The 20,007-nt window shown below is 47.9% G+C and overlaps 1 protein-coding gene across 1 annotated transcript in view; it reads right to left on the bottom strand.

The window, feature by feature from the left end:
• The window catches only part of Ttll8 (tubulin tyrosine ligase like 8), a 40,618-nt gene that overhangs the window by 8,245 nt on the left and 12,366 nt on the right, over positions 1-20,007 (bottom strand). Inside the window, exons 2-8 of the mRNA XM_057792213.1 lie at positions 16,111-16,202; positions 12,515-12,638; positions 11,636-11,709; positions 10,493-10,621; positions 10,097-10,211; positions 9,327-9,455; positions 3,726-3,912 (exon numbers count right to left, since the gene is read on the bottom strand). Of these exons, the coding sequence (XP_057648196.1) occupies positions 3,726-3,912; positions 9,327-9,455; positions 10,097-10,211; positions 10,493-10,621; positions 11,636-11,709; positions 12,515-12,638; positions 16,111-16,202 (850 nt within the window). The remainder of the gene's footprint in view (positions 1-3,725; positions 3,913-9,326; positions 9,456-10,096; positions 10,212-10,492; positions 10,622-11,635; positions 11,710-12,514; positions 12,639-16,110; positions 16,203-20,007) is intronic.

Below are 20,007 nucleotides of genomic sequence, written 5' to 3' on the forward strand. Positions count from 1 at the left end.
CTGTCTGGTGTGAGGACAGTGGATCTGAACCTCTGTCAGGTGTGCGGACAGTGGATCTCAATCCCTGTCAGGTGTGCGGGCAGTAGATCTGAACCCCTGTCAGGTGTGCGGGCAGTAGATCTGAACCCCTGTCTGGTGTGAGGACAGTGGATCTGAACCTCTGTCAGGTGTGCGGACAGTGGATCTGAACCCCTGTCAGGTGTGCGGACAGTGATCTGAACCCATGTCAGGTGTGAGGACAGTGGATCTGAGCCTCCGTTAGGTGTGCAGACAGTGGATCTGAGTCCCCGTCAGGTGTGCAGACAGACAGTGATCTGAACCCCCGTCAGGTGTGCGGACAGTGATCTGAGCCCCCGTCAGGTGTGAGGACAGTGGATCTGAGTCCCCGTCAGGTGTGTGGACAGTGGATCTGAATCCCCATCAGGTGTGCGGACAGTGATCTGAGCCCCCGTCAGGTGTGAGGACAGTGGATCTGAGTCCCCGTCAGGTGTGCAGACAGTGGATCTGAGTCCCCGTCAGGTGTGCAGACAGACAGTGATCTGAACCCCCGTCAGGTGTGAGGGCAGTGGATCTGAACCCCCGTCAGGTGTGCAGACAGTGGATCTGAACCCCCGTCAGGTGTGAGGACAGTGGATCTGAGCCCCCGTCAGGTGTGAGGACAGTGGATCTGAACCCCCGTCAGGTGTGCAGACAGTGGATCTGAGCCCCCGTCAGGTGTGCGGGCAGTGGATCTGAACCCCCGTCAGGTGTGAGGGCAGTGGATCTGAACCCCCGTCAGGTGTGAGGACAGTGGATCTGAGCCCCTGTCAGGTGTGCACACAGTGGATCTGAGCCCCCGTCAGGTGTGCGGGCAGTGGATCTGAACCCCCATCAGGTGTGAGGACAGTGGATCTGAGCCCCCGTCAGGTGTACGGGCAGTGGATCTGAGCCCCCGTCAGGTGTGCGGGCAGTGGATCTGAGCCCCCGTCAGGTGTGTGGACAGTGATCTGAACCTCCATCAGGTATGCGGGCAGTGGATCTGAGCCCCCGTCAGGTGTGTGGACTGTGATCTGAACCCCCGTCAGGTGTGCGGGCAGTGGATCTGAGCTCCCGTCAGGTGTGCGGGCAGTGGATCTGAGCCCCCGTCAGGTGTGTGGACAGTGATCTGAACCTCCGTCAGGTATGCGGGCAGTGGATCTGAGCCCCCGTCAGGTGTGTGGACAGTGATCTGAACCTCCGTCAGGTGTGCGGACAGACAGTGGATCTGAGCCCCCGTCAGGTGTGCGGGCAGTGGATCTGAGCCCCAGTCAGGTATGCGGGCAGTGGATCTGAACCCCTGTCAGGTGTGCGGGCAGTGGATCTGAACCCCCGTCGTGTGTGCGGGCAGTGGATCTGAGCCCCCTTCAGGTGTGCGGACAGTGGATCTGAGCCCCCGTCAGGTGTGCAGGCAGTGGATCTGAGCCCCCGTCAGGTGTGCAGGCAGTGGATCTGTCTCTAGTCTGTAGCTTCTATTTTCACCCTCTTTACAATGCTTTTTGAGAAACACAGTTCGTAAACCAATGCACAGCATTTTTATCAACGTTCCTCTGTTAATTATTAGTGGATAATAAATGCAAAGATACAGCCAAATTGATCAGGAAGGAACTATGTCTAGAACAACTCATGCAGGGGAGAATGAGGACAACTCCTGAGAGGGATAGTAAACAGAGCATGCTCCTCCTTTGATGGATTAGATCATGAACATGTGTTTTAAAGCAGTGTACTAGTGTTAGATAGATAGACGAACAGTACACAGAACATAGCCAGTAACAGACAAGCCTATCAGGAGGACTCCAGGTAAGAAACATATGGGACATAGCATAACACACACACTTGGAGTCCCAGGAAGAGAAGAGAGAAGGAAGCAGAAGCAACAGATGTAGAAGTAATGACCCGAGTCTGAATTTGAGGGGAACTCCTGGTTCAAAGACGCCACACAAACTCAAACAAGGATAATTTCAAAGAAAAGCACTCCTACAAACATAATAAGAAAACTACTAAAACCAAAGACAATTAAGGCAGCTGGAGAAAAAGATACTACTTCCTCCCACCGGCAGGAAATTCCTGATCAAAATGGCATGAGTTAGAAGACAGAATAACATCCGAACATCAACGTATCTTTGCAAATTGAGAGTTGTATTCTGGAGAAAATCTCTCAAAAATGAAAAATTTTAATCTTTTGAGATTAAAAAAAATGGAGGAAGTTTACCACCTCTTGCCTTTACAAGAAAATATATTAAGAGATGTTTTTATGAACAAAAAAATGGCTGATATACAAAAAAATGAAAGTGACTGTTCAAAGCAACAACAAGCATGTCACAGGCTTTTTAAATGAAGATAGAGGATGAGAGTTGGCTCAGAGGTTAAGAGCATTTACTGTTCTTGCAGAGAACCCAGAGTTAGCTCCTAGCACCCACATCAGGCTCACAGTCACCTGTAACTCCAGGTCCAGGGACTCTGTGGGCACCTGATGCATCTGAATGCACACTCATTTAGGTACACATGCATACACATAAATAAAAAATAAATAAAACAAAGATAGAAAGGAATGACAAGAGTGTCTGGAATAGGAGGAAGAGGAAGTACGTCACACCACACTGTCATGACTGGTTTGGGAAATATATATATATGTGTGTGTGTGTGTGTGTGTGTATACATACATACATACATACATACATACATACATACATATATATATACATATATATATAGAGAGAGAGAGAGCGAGAGAGAGAGAGAGCGCTAATTGAAGATGAGTAATAAAACATAAAGAAGGGTTTGGGAGCAGTGGCTAGACCCTGTCTCAAAACAAAAACGAAACAAAAAACAAACCTTTATTGTAACTTTTAGGATTGTCCTATAAAATCAAGAGTCTTGCTATATATACCCCATGCTGGCCCAAGACTCAGTGCATAGCCCAGTCTGGCCCTGATTTCAAGTCCTTCCTGCCTCAGTCTCCCGAGTGCTGGGATTACAGGCATAAGCCCACAGAAGAGAGTGGGGAAAGCAGAGGAGAGGAGGGGAAGGGAGAGGTGAGGACAGGGAAGAAGAGAAGGAAAATGCTTAGTAACCAAATGGAAGGAAGGATCAAAGGGTGAAAGCACCCATGACAGTATGTGGGGGTTATCGTGTTCCCCTGAAACAAGCATTGCCTCCCTGATTTTGTCCCCGTAGAGTATCTGGGCTTCTTCCAACCTCTGTTTTGTTCCTGGTGGTCACCACAACGGGTGTGAGACTGAGGAAGGTAGGGAAGTAGCATTATTATGAGGGCCTTGGCAGTGAGGAATGACCAGCATCCTGACAGACTGAAGGCTTGGGATGCACCTTGGCCTGCCAACACTCATCAGAGCCTGCCAGGCCCTGAGCAGTACAAACTTACCGGGGCTATTGTGGGTCCAAGGGGGGTCAAGCATGATCAAGGAGCTGGGAAGGTACAGAATGAGACATTGTCCCCAAAAGACACTCATAGGTGGTATCCAACATCAGACTATTCCAAGACTCAAGAGGCATCCCAACCTCAGACACAGGGACTTATCTACTCAGAGGTAGATAAGCACCCTGATACCTACACAGATGCCCAGACATGTGACAAACATCCCGACATCAAGGCACGTGCCCTCAACACCCAGAGAGGTGCTCCAGCACCCAGACATGCATCCCAGTGTGTGCACGGCGACACCTCTGGTGTCAAGGCAGTGTCATCTTACTGAACCAATAAGTAGTACTGCTTTGTCAAGTCGTTCCATTCTTCCTCAGTCAAGGCTTCCGTGCTGGTCTCTGTTGCATCAATGTCCTCGTGCTCCAGCTGTCCCAGGTAGGCCTGGCACACCTTGCATGCTGTGTCCACAAGCTGTCCTGAGAGGCCTTGGGACTTGTGGTCATTAATATCTGCATCTGGAATTCAAGCCCATGCACTGAGTGTGAGCTCCACCCAGGGCACGGAAGCTGCCCTCCCGTTCCTACCACCTCTCCCCTGGGGTGTGTGTGTGTGTGTGTGTGACTCCTTCCCTTCACCAGTCTTGTCAACCTCACGGTTCAGCATCACTGCTGCCACCAGGAGCTCACGTTCTGAAACTAGACTTGGAGGGCATGACAGGGAGGAGATTGTACTTTTGAATTGTCACAAAAAGCATGACCAGACCTGTGCTGCTGACACCTATGAGCACTTTGAGCTGCTATGATTGCTAATTCCTACTGCCACAGAGTTTCCTGTACCACATACACGGGGGGCGTTGGTGGGTCCTGGCACCTGGACCCTGCCTTACACAGCGTCTCACCCCTTCTCAACCCCATGATTCAGGCAGGACCACTGTTGAATCTCAGGAAGTACAGACTGAAAGTGGACTTCCTGGTAGCTGTAGGTTACCCAAGGAGATAGCAGGGAATGGCTGGGGGCTTCAGGCACAGTGTTGGTAGAGACATGGCACTGAGGAGTGTTGTGATGGGCACAGGAGGCTCGCTGAGCATGCTGCAAAGCCGGAGCAGGAAGCTTATGTGGCAGTTTCAGAGAGTACAAGGGGCCTGTGAAATTCACAGAACATAAACTAACCATTTAAAAGTGAGTGTGGGGTGTAAACGTCACTATTCTTCTAAGTAAAAAGTTGAGCTAAACAATGAACAGTTCTTGATCTTCCAAAGAAGAGAGGTCAAAGACAAAACCAATGTCCCAAAAATGAGAGAGAGAGAGAGAGAGAGAGAGAGAGAGAGAGAGAGAGAGAGAGATGTTGGGGAATATTATTTTAAGATGTGTGACTTATGTTTATACTGCATTTGTTTAACTCTGTGAAGCTGTGATTCTTTGCCTGTCTAAAAAAAACCCTGATGGTCCTAATAAAGAGCTGAACAGCCAGTAACAAGGTGGGACAAGGATAGGAGAGACTGGCAGGCAGAGTGTATAACTAGAAGGAGAAATGAGGAAGAGAAGGAGCCAGAGAAGGAGGACATCAGGAGCGGGTCATTCAGCTACACAGAAAGTAAGATTTACAGAAGTAAGAGAATGGGAAACACCCAGAGGTAGATGGGATAATCTAAGTTAAGAAAGCTGACATTTATAACTAAGAATAAACCTCTGTATGATTTATTTGGGAGCTGGGTGGCAGCCTCCTCTCACCAAAAAAAGTCAAACGAGTAAAACATCATATAACAGGGAGAGAGATGGAGAATCATGGCTAATTGGAATGCAAACCTTCATGGGATGAATGAGAACAGGAAAGCCGGCTGTGGGGATGAACTCTGAAGCCAATGCCATAAAATGGGGAAAAGGAGATGAGGAAACAATGGGGAGAGGAGGAGAGAGAGAGAGAGAGAGAGAGAGAGAGAGAGAGAGAGAGAGAGAGAGAGAGAGAGAGAGAGAGGCAGAGAGAACAGTACCAACTATGGCAGCTGTCAATCCAGCTACATCAATAATCACCTTCAACACTGATGGCCTATACATACCAGTTAAAAGATGACCAGAGTAGATTAAGCACAACTATTTTCTCTAAGAAGCTTCCATTAAATACAAAACTACCTTAGATTAAAAGTAAAGAGACAGGAGAAAATATACCACGCTAACATCAATCAAAAGAAAAGTCGAAAATCTGTGTTATCAGGCAAAGCAGACTACAGAGCAAGGGAAACGATCAGGGGTAAAAAGAGCTTTGTACAGTGAAAAAGAGTCAGTTCTCCAGAAAGACATAACAATAATTAATATACATGTACCTAACAACAGACCTGCCGTGCAGCAAATACTGACAGAGCTCAAAGGACAATTGAAATATACCCACAATCATAGAAAGAGACGTCAATACCCCTGTGTCCAGATGGGCCCATAACTCAGGCCTGCCATCTCAGCTACGCCAGAGGTTGAGGAACACTGACCACACGTTAAGGCTTGGCTAGTTACACAGTGAGCTCAAGATCAGCCTAACCAAGACTCTCTAAATTTAATGTGGGCTGGGCTGTAAGTGGCAAGACATTTACCCCGTATGTGTGAGGCCCTGGGTTTAATCCACAGCACTACAGAGAAAAGCAAACATAAAAAAAGAGAGAGAGAGAGAAAAGGAACAAGTGGTCAGATCCAGATGAGTTCAGGACTAGCTTGGGAAGGGAGTGAGGGAGAGAGGCAGCAGGAAGAAGATAGGCAAAGACAGCAGAACTCAACAGCACCATCTGTCAGCTGGATGTAACGGATGTTACATGCTACTGCATCCACAAACAACAGCGTACTCATGCTCCTAAGCTGGGCAGTGGTGGCACATGCCTTTAATCCTAGCACTCCGGAGGCAGAGACAGGAGGATCTCCGTGAGTTCGAGGCCAACCTGGTCTACAAGAGCTATGCTCTTCCAGGACAGGCTCCAAAGCTACAGTGAAACACTGTCTCAAAAAAATAAACAAACAAACAAGGAAGGAAAGAAAGAAAGAAAGAAAGAAAGAAAGAAAGAAAGAAAGAAAGAAAGAAAGGTCTCAGCCTGGCCATAAAACACATAGCAACATAGTCAAGAGAACAGAAATCATAACATGTCCCCTCTCAAACTACAATGAGGTTAAAAGTAGAAATCAAGAAAAACAGATGGTCTACACAATGAGATCCAGGATAGCCAGGGCTACACAGTGATGGTCTGTCTCAGTAACAGTAATAATAATAATAATAATAATACACAGAGTAAGAAAAAAAACAAAAGAAAATATAAACTATTTCAATTAGGTGAAAATGGAATCACCACTTACACCCCAGAGCAGTGCTTAGAATATTTATATCAGTGACTGCTTATAAAATTACAAGTCTAGCCAGAAAGCGAGAAAAAGAAAATTAAACTCAAAGTAAACAGAAAAAAGTAAATGATAAAAATTAGGGAAGAAAGTGAAAACAGGTAAACAAGAGAAAATACTAATGAGCCCCATGGTGGTTTGCAAGTGAATGGCTCTCATAGGCTCTGGGGAATGGCACTATTAGGAGGTGTGGCCTTGTTGGAGAAGGTGTGGCACTGTTGGAGGAAGAGTATTACTGGGGGTGGGCTTTGAGCTCTATCCTCAAGCCAGGCTCAGTGAGGCACTATCATACCCTGCCGCCTTCAGATACAGATGGAGATCTCTTAGATACCTCCCCGCACCATGTCATTTCATGATGCTGGACACCGATGGGGCAGCAAGTGAACGCAGTGATGGTGGTGCTGGAAAATGGCTGAGGTTTAGGGCTTATTCTGCTCTTCACGAGGACCAGAATTTGGCTACCAGCACCTGTGTTGGGAGGCTTACAGCTGCCTGTAACTCCAGCTCCAGCTCAGGGCAGCAGCTCTGGCTTCTGTGGGAATCTCCACCTGTGCATGTGCGCGCGCGCGCACACACACACTCACACACACGAAATTAAAAATAATAAAAATAAATCTTTAAGAAAGATAACAAAACAAAAACAAATCTCAATACAGATCTAAACTTCAAGAAAGTTAATTCCAAAAGGATAAGTCTATACGGAAGATGAGCGGCTACAAGACTCCTACATGAAAAACACAGAAGAAATTCAAGGGAATCTTGAGCTTTCTGTTGTCTGCTTAGCTACAACACTGAAGGCTTTATCTAGAAATAAATCGCTGGTAAGCTAACTTCACTAGAATTCAAAAACTAAAAATATCTGCTGCATGAATGTCATCTTCAATGGAATGAGGAAACAAGCCAAAGACTGGGAGGTAACATCTGCACACATCTGGTGAAGGAATGCTGTTGTGGAATATTCTTTTACACTGTGTGAATATGTGTTGCTGTGATTGGTTTAATAAACAAGCTGAATGACCAATAGCTGAACAGGATATAGTTATGTGTGAAAGCTAAACTGAGAATTATGGAATGAGGAAGGGTGGAGTCAAAGGAATCAGTGGCAGGCACAGAGGGTGCAGGAGATGAATGTGCCATATTAATAAAGGTACCACCATGTGGCAGAGCGTAAATAAGGAATATGAGTTAACTTAAAATGTAAAAGCTAGTTAGTAATAAGCCTGAGCTATGAGCTGAGCATTTAAAATTAGTATAAGCCTCAGAGTGGTTATTTGGAAGTGGCTGCTGGGACAGGGAAACTCTGCTTACACATGGTGCCCAACAGGGGGCTCCAGATGTTGCAAAATTTCTTTACTGTTTAATAACAAACAAAATCTGTGCACAAATATTAAAGAACAAAAGGGGGGCCGGAACCAAATCACAAGCCACCACTAACACCCATAGTCACTCGTCCCTTGCTTGAAAAGGCCCACACCCTCCTCTGCTCTGCCTTTTTTCTCAGTCACATCCATCCCCAATGAAAACCCCGCCTCTTAGGCTTAAATGCTCCTCTCAATTGGCTAGCAGACCAGTGAAAGAATTCCCATAAACAACTTGTACATAGAGGTCTATAGCAGTTTGATCCATGATAAGAGTCTGTTAGTGGGCGAATGGATATATAACCCAGCACATACGGACAGTGAACTGCTCAGCCCTGATCATAAAGCTTCAAGCATGAAAAACTTCAAAGCCTGCTGCTAAGTGAATGAAATCATTGTCAACAGGTTGCATACTGCAGGTCCCCATTGTAGACATCCTGAAAAAGGAAGAACCACAGAGGCAGGAGAAAGGGTCAGGAGCTGCAGGAATTACCTCAGCCAAGCATAAGCAGCCAGGGGCCCTTCGTCACAGGTCTTGACAAAAACCTCCACTACAGCCTGAAGCTGCCTTACTCACAGATCACTTTTTAAATACATTTTTAAATGTTTTAACATGCCAAAGTTTACTTTCCAACAGTTTTAATAAATGTACCCCTGGCATGGGGACATTGACAGTGGGGTGCATAGGAACCCAGGGTGGATAGGTAACCAATGTACCTTCTGCCAATTTTGCTGTTAGCCTGAATCTGTTCTAAAAAACAAACTGGATTGAAACACACTACAAAAAACCTTTAAGCCAGGTCACTGCTTGTGTGTCCACCTCACACAGAACTGCCACTACTGAGGTCCTCTTCCAGGGGCCATATGGAGGGTCGCAGCACTGACCATTGGTTAGGAACCACACCCGGGGGACAGGATCTAGTATGATCATGAAATAAGGGTGCCTGGTGCTGATATGCTTGAAAATAGGATGACTGAGGCCTCAGCATACAGTCAAAACGAGAACAGGGTGGCCATGAGAATCAGAGCTGAACCAGAAGCACCGGTGTCTCTTCTCCATGCTCGTGTGACCACCAAAGCAGCAATGTCCAACCTGTCCATCAGCCATAGAGACTCTGCCTCGCCAGCTAAAGACCTGTGCTGTTGACCAGACACCGCACCCCGCTAAGGCACAGAAGCCCGGCCCCATGGGCGTGTACCTTTCTTGGGACTGGGATCACCATTCTTGGCCTCCTCCTTCTTACTCTTGGCCTTGATTTTGCTGCAGTAATTCTGGTGGTTGACTACCCACTTGAGGATGCTGGAAGCCACTGTGCGCCGAAAGTCATCTGGAAGGACACCAAGGCCTCGCTCCCACTGCCCACCCAGAGTGGAGAGGCAGCAGAGCACGCCACGTGGGTCTGCCTGCCACCCTCAACAGGTGCTTCCGCACCTCCCCCCAGCTGCTCACCCACCTGTCCACACCCAGTCCCGACAGCTCTTCCTTCCAGCCACCGCTCCCCCCTTCTCCTCTGTTGTCATTGTCCCACAACCCCTCAGAGACCCGAGGGATATTCCCAGAACCCTTTGAGGAGGAATCTAAGGGGTCTTTCTGGACATTCTGGACCATCTAGAACACAGCCCTCCTCTACTGAGGGGGTCTTAATTGAACTCACCCAGCACATAAGCAGGCAGCTTAACTGAGCATCCTGCAGACCCAGGCTGGAGTTAAACCCAGGCTCTGAGCAGCAGGGTGTCCATACAGAGATTGGAAGTAGGCGGTGAACCGCTGAGCCAGTGTTGCCCAAGGCCTCCTGTGTCCCCTCAGAGCCAAGACCTGAATACTTAAGGTCTGTCAGCTCCAGGTGACTCCTCCCACACTGCCAACACTGCCTATGCCTGGCCTGGCCCTTACGAAGTAGAGTAGAGACTGGAGTCCAGGCCCTCGGAAAGTGTGGTATGGTGCCTCAGAACGGCACTGGTCACTCACCCAAGAATTCCTGCTTCTCGCTCTCAGTGCAGAGGCCATAGCAACGTGGGAAGAAGGTGTTAGGGTTGGCCTGGACGTACCAAGGCAGGCTTCTCATGTTCACACACAGCCCAATCTCCAGAGAGAGCAGTGCATTAGGGACCTCAGTGGGCAGCCTCACACCAAGTGAGCTCCACTGGGACCCATGGCTTTGACTTGACCCATTTTCCCTAAGAAGGGGGCTTTCATGGCATGAGAGTACCCAGAGTGAGAAGAACAGGGGTGCGGGTGGGCATACGGGACAGGAGGCGGCAGGTGTTTGGGGGAGGAGATGGAACCTGAACAGTCCCTGTGGTTCTCCCAGATGCAGATGGCCCACCCCCTCGGATGAACCCCTGGGCAGAGCCTCCCATCCACCTTGGTGGTGAACGATGCTGTCTTCCCGTAGTGGTTGAGCATCTGGTCACAGTTTAGGCTGTGATAGTCCACAACGTCCCTCTTGATAGTCCAGAGGAGGTATGGTATCTCGTTCTTTACCAACCTGGACTGGCAAGAAGAGCCCTCTATCAACATCCAGCATTCAGGAATCTATTCCGTTGAGGTGCTGGGGGCCCAGCTGAGAACTGGGGGTAGGGTGGGACAGAAGCTAGACTATACTCTGATAATTATGGCTGAAGGTTCCATCTTAGCAGAGGTCACATGGCTCCCGAGGGCTCAATGTGTTGGTATGGGGACAACCCCAACCACATTGGGTGTCTGCTGCCCAGAAGCCAGCTGCTTTTCTTGACTTGGGGCTGAAGGAAAGCTGGAACTCTTCCCACCCTGGTGTTTAGGTGGGACTCAGAGACACGCTATCTGTTGCCTGGAGATGGATGTGGTACTCTGGAGCCCAGAAGTGTGGTCCAGAGGATGCTTACTGCCAGAACCCCTAGGAGGCAGCTTCCTCCTACTGTTCAGAGCAGGGGAAGGCCCCAGGATCTGGCACTCACAGCAGAATAAATTAGACGAAGTGCACAGCCAGCTACAAAAATGGAATTAACCCCATAAAACGTAGTGTGCTTACTGAGTGTCTGTGAGCTAACTCTCTGTCCAGTTTGTTTGTTTGTTTGTTTGTTTTAGCACTGATTTATGAGATCTCACACAGAGACATTCTGGACACATCTGTTCTTTTAAATTACATGTATGCAAAGACGTCCACTCTGCGACTAACCTTCTTGTCCTCTTTATAGAAGATGTAGGAGAGCTTCAGAGGAGCCAGGCTAGGGGTGAATGGGGTACAAGGGCTGCGTTACTGGAGACCCCATCTTTTCACTGGCCAGGCCCCTTCTGCCTCCATCCTGTAATGCATAGACCCTCAGCCCAACCACTCAGCACCTCCGTGTCCACAGTAACACCAGCCTTTGCTCATGCTATTCGGTGTGAGATGCAGGAGCTGGGAGCAGGATGCGGGAAAGGCAGATGCCTAATGTTCCCATACAGGCATCTCACTCCACCCTCTGTCTAGTGTGCTCTGTCTTAGAAAGGCCATGGTACACCCTAGTACCAGGTCACAGGGCCTACCATCACATCATGAATATCATCTAATCTCTCCAAGGGTATTTCTTGATTTTCTTTGGTCTCTGCACCTTTATTATCTGCAGGCAAAACATAAGAAAGACATTAAAGCCATTGATAAAGGACTTGTTTCTACTGCATGTACTGGCTTTTTGGAACCCTAGTCTATTTGGATGCAAAGCTTCCTAGGCCTGGGTATAGGGGGGAGGGCCTTGGACTTCCCACAGGGCAGGGTTCCCTGCCCTCTCTTAAGGAGGGAGGGGAAGGGAGGAGGGGGAGTGGGGGAGTGGGAAGGAAATGGGAGGAAGGGAGGAAGTGTAAATTTTTGAATGGAAAAATAAAAAAAAATTAAAAAAAGAAAGACATTACTGCCACTGTATTCGGGGACCTCACCAGACTCCCTGCGGCGTTGGGGTCCCACTATGGATGAATGACCCCTGGGGTAGCAGGTAATCTCTGAGAGCAATGCTGTAGAGGCCACCTATGCCCATCCCTCTAACATCCTGTGCAGCACCCCACATAGGCTGTGATAGGTCAGGACTGAGGGGTGCTGCAGGGTAGATGAGCCTTAGCAGAGGCTGAGGCATGAGTCTTAGGAGGAGCAGCCTGAATTATGGGAACTTGAGAAAAGGCCTTGGTGGGGAAGGGAGCTGGAGGATGAACGGCTAGGACCGTGTGAACACGGGGACACGGAAAAGTGACTGGCACTAGGGTAGGAGTGTGGCTGCCTGGGATGTGTGAGTTTGGGACAGTGGTGGAAACATGAAGGGAGCCAGTGAGTGTGTAGAGCCACCACACCAAGGATGGCTGACGTACTGATGACCACATCTACAAACTCCTACATGTGACAAGGTGAGTCTGAAACTCTGCACACATGCCCTTTACCTTCGCTCTCAACGCTCTGAAGAACTTTGGGCAGGAAATGAAACTTTTTCTCCACCCAGCCCTTTTTTCGCAGTGCGGCCCGGATGACAGGGTAGTGTCCATAGATGGAGAAAATCTTCTTTTCCTAAAAACAGCAGGGTTTTAGCTGAAGCGCTCAGCAACGAGGGAATCGAGTCAACCTGAGGAGAGTTTCCAAAGTGGGATGGAACAGACTACACCATGGAAGACAGCATAGCTTGCCCAGAGGGCACAGGAACATCTTCAGCAAACAGAGGTGTGTGTGTGCGCGCGTGTATGTGTGTGTGTGCATGTATACATGTGTGCACAGGTGTTGGGGTTCGAAGACATAGCCCCTACAGTTGCTACTTATGTGTATTTATCATTGGGTCCGGATTACAGAGGCAATCATCCTTACACACTCATTCACACACTCACACACACGAAAAGGAGCCAACACACAACCAGGAAAGCCGACACTTCCTGAGCAGCTATCATAGTAGCCCCCACTCAGGAGTTCTGGACTTAGAACAAAGATGGAATACATAGCTATGTAATACCTGCAGGTCTAGAGGATAACCGAGGGATTCCCTGTGTGACTTTCTTCTATACAAGAGTGAGGGTCCTGGCTAGTTTTATATCAACTGGACACAAGCTAGAGTTATCTGGGAAGAGGAAGTTCGATTGAGAAAAAGCCCCCAGCAGACTGGCCTGTGGGCAAGCCATGGGGCGTTTTCTTGATTAACAATAGATGTTGGAGGGTCCAGCCCACTGTAGGTGGTAGCCTTTGGCAGGTAGTCTGAGTTGTATAAGAAAGCAGGCTGAGCAAACCATAGGAGCAAGCCAATGAGGAGTGTGCCTCTGCTTCAGTGTCTGCCTGCAGATTCCTTCTTTGGCTTCCTACCCTGAATTCCCTAAACGATGGTCAACAAGCCTGTAATATAAAATGAACCTTTTCCTCTCTAAGTTGTCTTTAGTCACAGTGTCTTATCACAGCAGAAGAAACACTAAGGCCAGAGAGCATGCCTCGTATTTCTACAAGAGCTGTGGATGCCTGAGGTTGGAATGGCAGAAAGGAAGAAGCTAATGGTTAACGGAGGAAGGGGCAGGGCCAGCCTAGAAGCTGCTGGAGTCCTGAGTCATCCCTTGGAGATGGTTAGCTACGTGTGGATGAGCAGGTGGCTGGCAGCTAGAGGGAGGAGTAAACCGTACTACCTCAGTTTTCCCAGCTGAGGGCAAGGTCAGGGAAGGAACTGCCATTGACAGGACTTGATGGTGACTTGTCCCCCAAAGGCTCAGGTGCTTGAGGCAAGGTCACCAGTTTGGGGGTTGAGTGGGAACGTGCCTCACACAGTGAGCGGTTACGAAAGTGAGCCAAGTCCGCATCTCCCTCTGGTCTCTCCCTCCCACACACATGCCTCTGATGATGCCATCTGCCACTTATGCGACACAGCCAAACAGGTGAAGCCGCTCAAGCTCTGGTTTTAGCCTTTAAAACTGGGTGGCAAATACATCTCTTTTCTTAATAAAAGACACAGCTGCGGGTATTTTATGTAGCTGTGGAAAAGAAGCTGACATTCATAGGGGCACCTAAGTGAAGGCAGTGACAGGGCCTGTACTCGGTCACTAGCAGGGTCAGGGATGAGCAGAGCCAGCTGGAGTCAGGCAGGAGGAGCGGCTCAGAGCCACTGGAGTCCTGCAGCAGACGTATAGACCTGATAGGTCACACATACGGACACCCTCCCTGGACGCTAAGCAGCAGGGTGACAGGACATCGAACCATAGTCCCTGGCATCATCCCACAAATGTGACTGGGCTTTGCAAATGTCACTGAGGTCCTAAATCAGTGACTCTGATGAAAAAGTAGTCAGTTTCTTGGGGATCTAACCTCATCAGGAAGTCCCTAATGGAGACTTGAAGCTCAGAATGTCCCCCACTGAGGGCTGTAAAAAATACCACAGGGGAGGGATTTGGCTGACTCTCAAAGAGCTGAAAGCAGATAGACACTCCGGAAGTGACCTTAGCCAGCCTGAGATTTTGAGGTCAGCACACCAAGGTATCATCAAAGCCCAGACTCTGTCACAGAGACATAGAGACAAGCTGAGCCCAGAGTCCATCACAAACAGAGGTAATCTGAATTCAGACCTTATCACAGAGACCCAAGATAGAAACACAAGCTGGACTCAGATTCCATCACAGAGACATCAATAGAGACAAGCTGAGCCTAGATCCTGTCACACTGAAGTGCGTGCGTGTGTGTGTGTGTGTGTATGTGTGTGTGTGTGTGTGTGAGAGAGAGAGAGAGAGAGAGAGAGAGAGAGAGAGCATGTACATATATGTGTTCTGCACCCTATGTGGGTTTAAAGTAATTTCATTTATTTACTCTTCCCCCAACATAATATTTTATTGATTATTTGGGACTTTCACATAATGTACCTCATCATACTCACTGCCCAGTCTTCCCAGGTCCACCATCACCCTTGTGACCTCCCAACCTCCCAAGGGAGAAAAAGTCCAATTTGTGTTGCCCATATAGCCACTGGAGCATGGTCAAACTCCCAGCGCAGCCCCTTAAAGAAAACCAAGTCCTTCCCCTCCACCTCTGCCAGAAGCCGCCAGTTGTTTAAGAGTTCTCTTCGATGGCTTCCCGTCTAGACTGTTAGTATTTTAGGGTGCTGGGGGTGGGGATGGGGGTTGTCACAGAAGCCTTCTATGTCTCTCTTTCTCAGCCGTGAATCTGCAGTCACCCATAGCACTGCAAAAGAAGCTTCCTTGTCCTTTACAGTCAACAGGAGCATGGGTCATGGACTTCCATATAGTTTCTGGTGACGCATGAACCACGGACATCTACATGGCTTCTGGCATGTTCCATGGACCTCAGCATGGTCTCTGGTGGCAGTACAAACCATGGACATCAACACAGTTCTCTGCTACAGCATGGGCCACGGACACCAATATAGTCCCTGGTGGCATCCCTGTCATGGACATCAACATGGATTCAGGCAGTAGCACGAACCATGGACATCCACACAGCCTCTGTCAGTGGTACACACCATGCATCTTGACATGATCTCTGGTGGCAGCACAGACAATGGGCATTGATACAGTCCTTGGCTACAGCAGGGACCACAGACACCATCATGGTCTTCGGTGGCAATACTGACCACAGACATCAACGTGGTCTCCTGTGGCAACATGGCCCATGGACATTGACACGGTTTCTGGTGGCAGCTTGTAGTGCTATTTTCTATAGATACGTTTGTGTTGCTAAGCAACACACCTAACTTTGTCCTACCGGAAGATCTGACCCTACCCAGGAGCATGCTCAGGAAATAACTGGAACTAAGTCCTGGCACTCACATGAGATATGCGGGCCAGAGGGCCCCACTAAACTGCCATGCATTGCTGTATAAGTTCACAGGGAACAAGGAGGAGCTGGCTACCGGCAGGGGCTAATCAAGAAACTCAGAAAAAGTCAAAAGTAATCCTGGCATCATCTCCATACAGGAGGAAGTCATCCAGTCAGGCCAATACCCAAAATGAAATTCCAAACTAATTTCCCATTTTTTTTAAAAACAATACCCTCACCCACGAGTTACCTTGATGGCCTTTTCCGTTAACTGTCTTGCTATTTTGTATCTGTCTAATTTGGGGGAAGAAGACAAATCTTGGGGAACTTCTTGTTTTAATTCTGCAAGAGAGAAACAGACATCAAGGCAAAGAACAGTCATCCAGCCTGACAGTGGACACGCAGGGAGGCCTCATTGCCACCTGCCTCTCCCCACTCTGCCCCCCAGTCCCCTGCGGTCCTCAATCGTCTATGCCCTTGCAACCTTTCGTGAGCCTTTGACCCACCTCCGCCCCAAGTGCTCTCCTCCTCCCTGCCTGTCCCAGGCCACTCTGGCATTGGGTAGTCTTTTTCATGTTGTTGTTGTCATTTGTTGTTCACATTTTTTAGAGTCCCTTTCTATAGTCCTAGTTGTCCTGGAAGTCACTATGTAGACCAGGTTGGCCTAAAAATCACAACGATGCACCTGTCTCTGCCCCCCAAATGCTGGGACTAAAGATGGACACTACTATGCCTGGCCTGCATTGGGTAGTCTTGATCCTCTCTAGATCTGTATCACACATGTCTAATGTGTGGCGAGAGAGGATACAGCCTCCCACTATCTCCACCTGAGTCCATGGCTTTTATTCTGTGGCTATCCTCCCTCCTCCATGGAGAAAAGTCCCTCAATGTCCCCCTTTCCTCTGGATGTTCTCCCTAACATCAACATCTCCCTTTGATGTTAATCATTCCCAAGGGCACATGCCACATACCACAATGTCCTGGGCCCATTTTTGGTCCCCCAGTATCTGCTGGGTTCCCATAGGCTATGCCTGCAGTGTACAATGAGTCTTCCCTCCAGGCAGCAAGGCTATTGGTTGACAACATTCTCCTCCTCACACCCCTTGTTGCTTCCCCTTCTCTCTCCATGCCCTAAATGTAAACTCATGTGTGTGTGTGTATGTGTGTGTGTGTGATTTTTCAAGACAGGATTTCTCTGCATAACATCTGTGGCTGTCCTGGAATTTGCTTTGTAGACCAGGCTGACGCCAAACTCACAGAGATTCACCTGCTTCTAACTCTACCTCCCAAGTGCTGGGGTTAAAGATGGGCACCACCACACCTGGCTAAATGTAGTCTTCACAGTGCATTTTTACGGCTTCCCTGAAATGTACAGATTCCTCCCAGACTACCCCGATCGCCAAAGAGCTTCAGGGGACATCAGTCCAATCCTGCCTACCTGCTCTTCCTGCGGCTCTCTTCACCCTAAATTCACAGGCACCAGATACATGGACTTAAATTAGATCACAGAGCAACTTGGGGGTGGTGGTGGTGAAGGACTGTACGCCCACGTAGGAAGGGCAAACCCTAACTGCCATAAGATGCTCAGGGTTTATTCTGAAGCATGTGAAAGCCACACCAAGTTCCTAGCAGAACACACAGGAGGAAAACATCACAACCTCACCTACACACAAAAAATAGAAGTTGGAAATGGTAAGTCTGGAGCTGTGGAAACGTGAGTGTTCTGGAGCTGGGGCTACAGTTCAGTTAGTACTACGCCTCCCTTGCAAGCGTGAGAGCATGAGCCCCGTCGCCAGCACTGACATATAATGTCCATGCATTTGTAATTCCACTGGGAATCACAAGAGGATCCCTGGAGCTTGCTGGCCAGCTAGTCTAGCCCATCAGTGAGCCCCAAGTCCCAGGGAGAGACTTTGCTTCATAACAAGGTGGCTAGCTCCTCAGGAATGATACCCAAGGTTGAACTCTGGCCTTCGCCATGTATATGTGCACACAATGTGTACACAAGCATACGCAGCATGCACAAGCATGAAAATGTTCTGCTTTATTAAGAAAATGAAGCCGGATGCTGGTGGTGCACACCTTTAATCCCAGCACTTGGGAAGCTGAGACAGGCGGATCTCAGTGAGTTTGAGGTCAGCCTGGTCTACAAACCGTTCCAGGACGGCCAGGACTGTTACACATAGGAACCCTGTCTCAAAAAACCAAAAATAAAAAAAAAAAAAAGAAAATGAAAATGAAAAGGCAAACCGTAGACTGGGAGCGATATTTACAAATACACTACTTGGACACAAAAAGGTGTAGAGAGATGAGCTCCATTCAGACAAGCCCTGACCAGAGCTCCAAAAGTCCTTTATAAATGTGGAGACCATAATAGGGCATAGGACGGGGTACAAGAGCAAGTCCGTAAAGATGTTCAAATAATAATGCCTCTAAATGCAAGGAGCAGAGGTTATCGAACAAGAAGAAACCCCTAAGTCTATAGTCAGAGTTAGTGCGTGGCTTTCAGTGGTAGACTCAATGAACAGAGGTCACAGGAACAGGCATGACCGGCAGCACCTCACAGTTTGCTCGATGCTGACATAGTCGTTATTATTCTAGAATAGTCGTTAAAGTTCATCTTAAACTCTAGGCTGATTTTAAAGGGTTTGAAAGTCATAAAAATTCTCCTGACCCCAGAGCAATTAAGTCAGAAATAAGTGTAAAAAATAACAGAAAACTACTGAGTATGTGTAGATTAACAAATGTACTTCTAAATAATCTGTGGGTTGGGAAAAATAATCCAAGATGTAGAGAGAGGTCTTTAGCTGTTTAACCGAAGACAACCGAAACACCAAATTTCAAAACTGGTGTAATATAGTTAGTTATAGCTGTGTCCATAAAGAAATTCCCAGAGCTGGAGAGATGACTCAGTGGTTAAGAGCACATACTGCTCTTCAAGAGGACCTAAATTTGGCTCCCAGGACCCATGCTACATGGCTCCTGACCGCCTGATGCATCAAGGAAGGTTCCTCCCACCTTTCAGCCTACACAACTCTTGCCGAGAGGAGAAGCATGCCCATAACCTTCCCTGTCTGTGGTGCCTGAATCCTGCCTAGATATGACTGGAAAATAAGATCACAGGTTTATTGGCCATAGATGTCAAGATCAAACAGAAGAGTTGAGCAAATTCTGGCTACATGTAAAGGTGCTATTACCACCAGGGGGCCTCCCGTGTTGGACTCGAAACTGTGATCAGGATGTAAAATACATGAAAAAAATGTAATTAATAAAAAATAAAAATAAAATAAAATCAAAAAAGTCAATATTGTCATGGGCTACACGAAGAGAATGAAGAAAAGTCACACACTATAAAGAGATTGAGAAAAGTCACACCATAGATAAAGAGACATTGATAGAGAAATAAAACAGAGAAGTCAGTTAATAGTTCTTGTTTAATAGTTACAGTGAACCATTAATGAAATCCCAATAGCTACTTCTCGTAGGTATAGACACACTGTTTATAGGAGCCAGAGAGGTTCCCAGGGGTTAAGAATGCTTGCTACTCTTATTAGTGTTCCGTTTCAGCGTACATTATCCCATGGCTCACAACCGCCTATAACTCCAGTTCCAATGCCCCTTTCTAGCCTCTGCCAACAGCACTCATAGACACATACACACATTCACGTAATCTGAAAGTTTAAAGAAAAAAAATCACTACTAGAAATGAATTTCCATTCAGGCTTAAATCTCTTGGCTTGGTTCTGTGGGAAACACAGAACCTGGCTCCAATCCTGGTGTTTTGGTTTCTATTTTGGTTGCTTTTCCTGTTGCTATGATAAAATACCCCAACAAAAACAACTTAAGGGACGGAGGGAGGATTTATTTTAGTTCATACTTCCAGGGTGGAAACCATCGTGGTGAGCCGAGCACATTGCATGTGATGTCAAGCTGAGAGTGACAGATGCCACAGTTGTTTAGCTTTCTCTTTTTATACAGTTCAGGGAACCCAGGGAAGGATGCCACCCATGGATAGGATGCGTCTTCCCATTTCAGTAAACCTGATCAAGACACACTCTCACAAGCATGCCCAGAGGCTACCCCAATCTACATAATTCTTCACAGTTGTGCCTCACTGAAGACTTGCCTCCTAGGTGACGCCAGGTCA

This window comes from Chionomys nivalis, chromosome 17 (assembly GCF_950005125.1).
Source record: "Chionomys nivalis chromosome 17, mChiNiv1.1, whole genome shotgun sequence".
In the NCBI taxonomy this organism is placed as follows: domain Eukaryota; kingdom Metazoa; phylum Chordata; class Mammalia; order Rodentia; family Cricetidae; genus Chionomys; species Chionomys nivalis.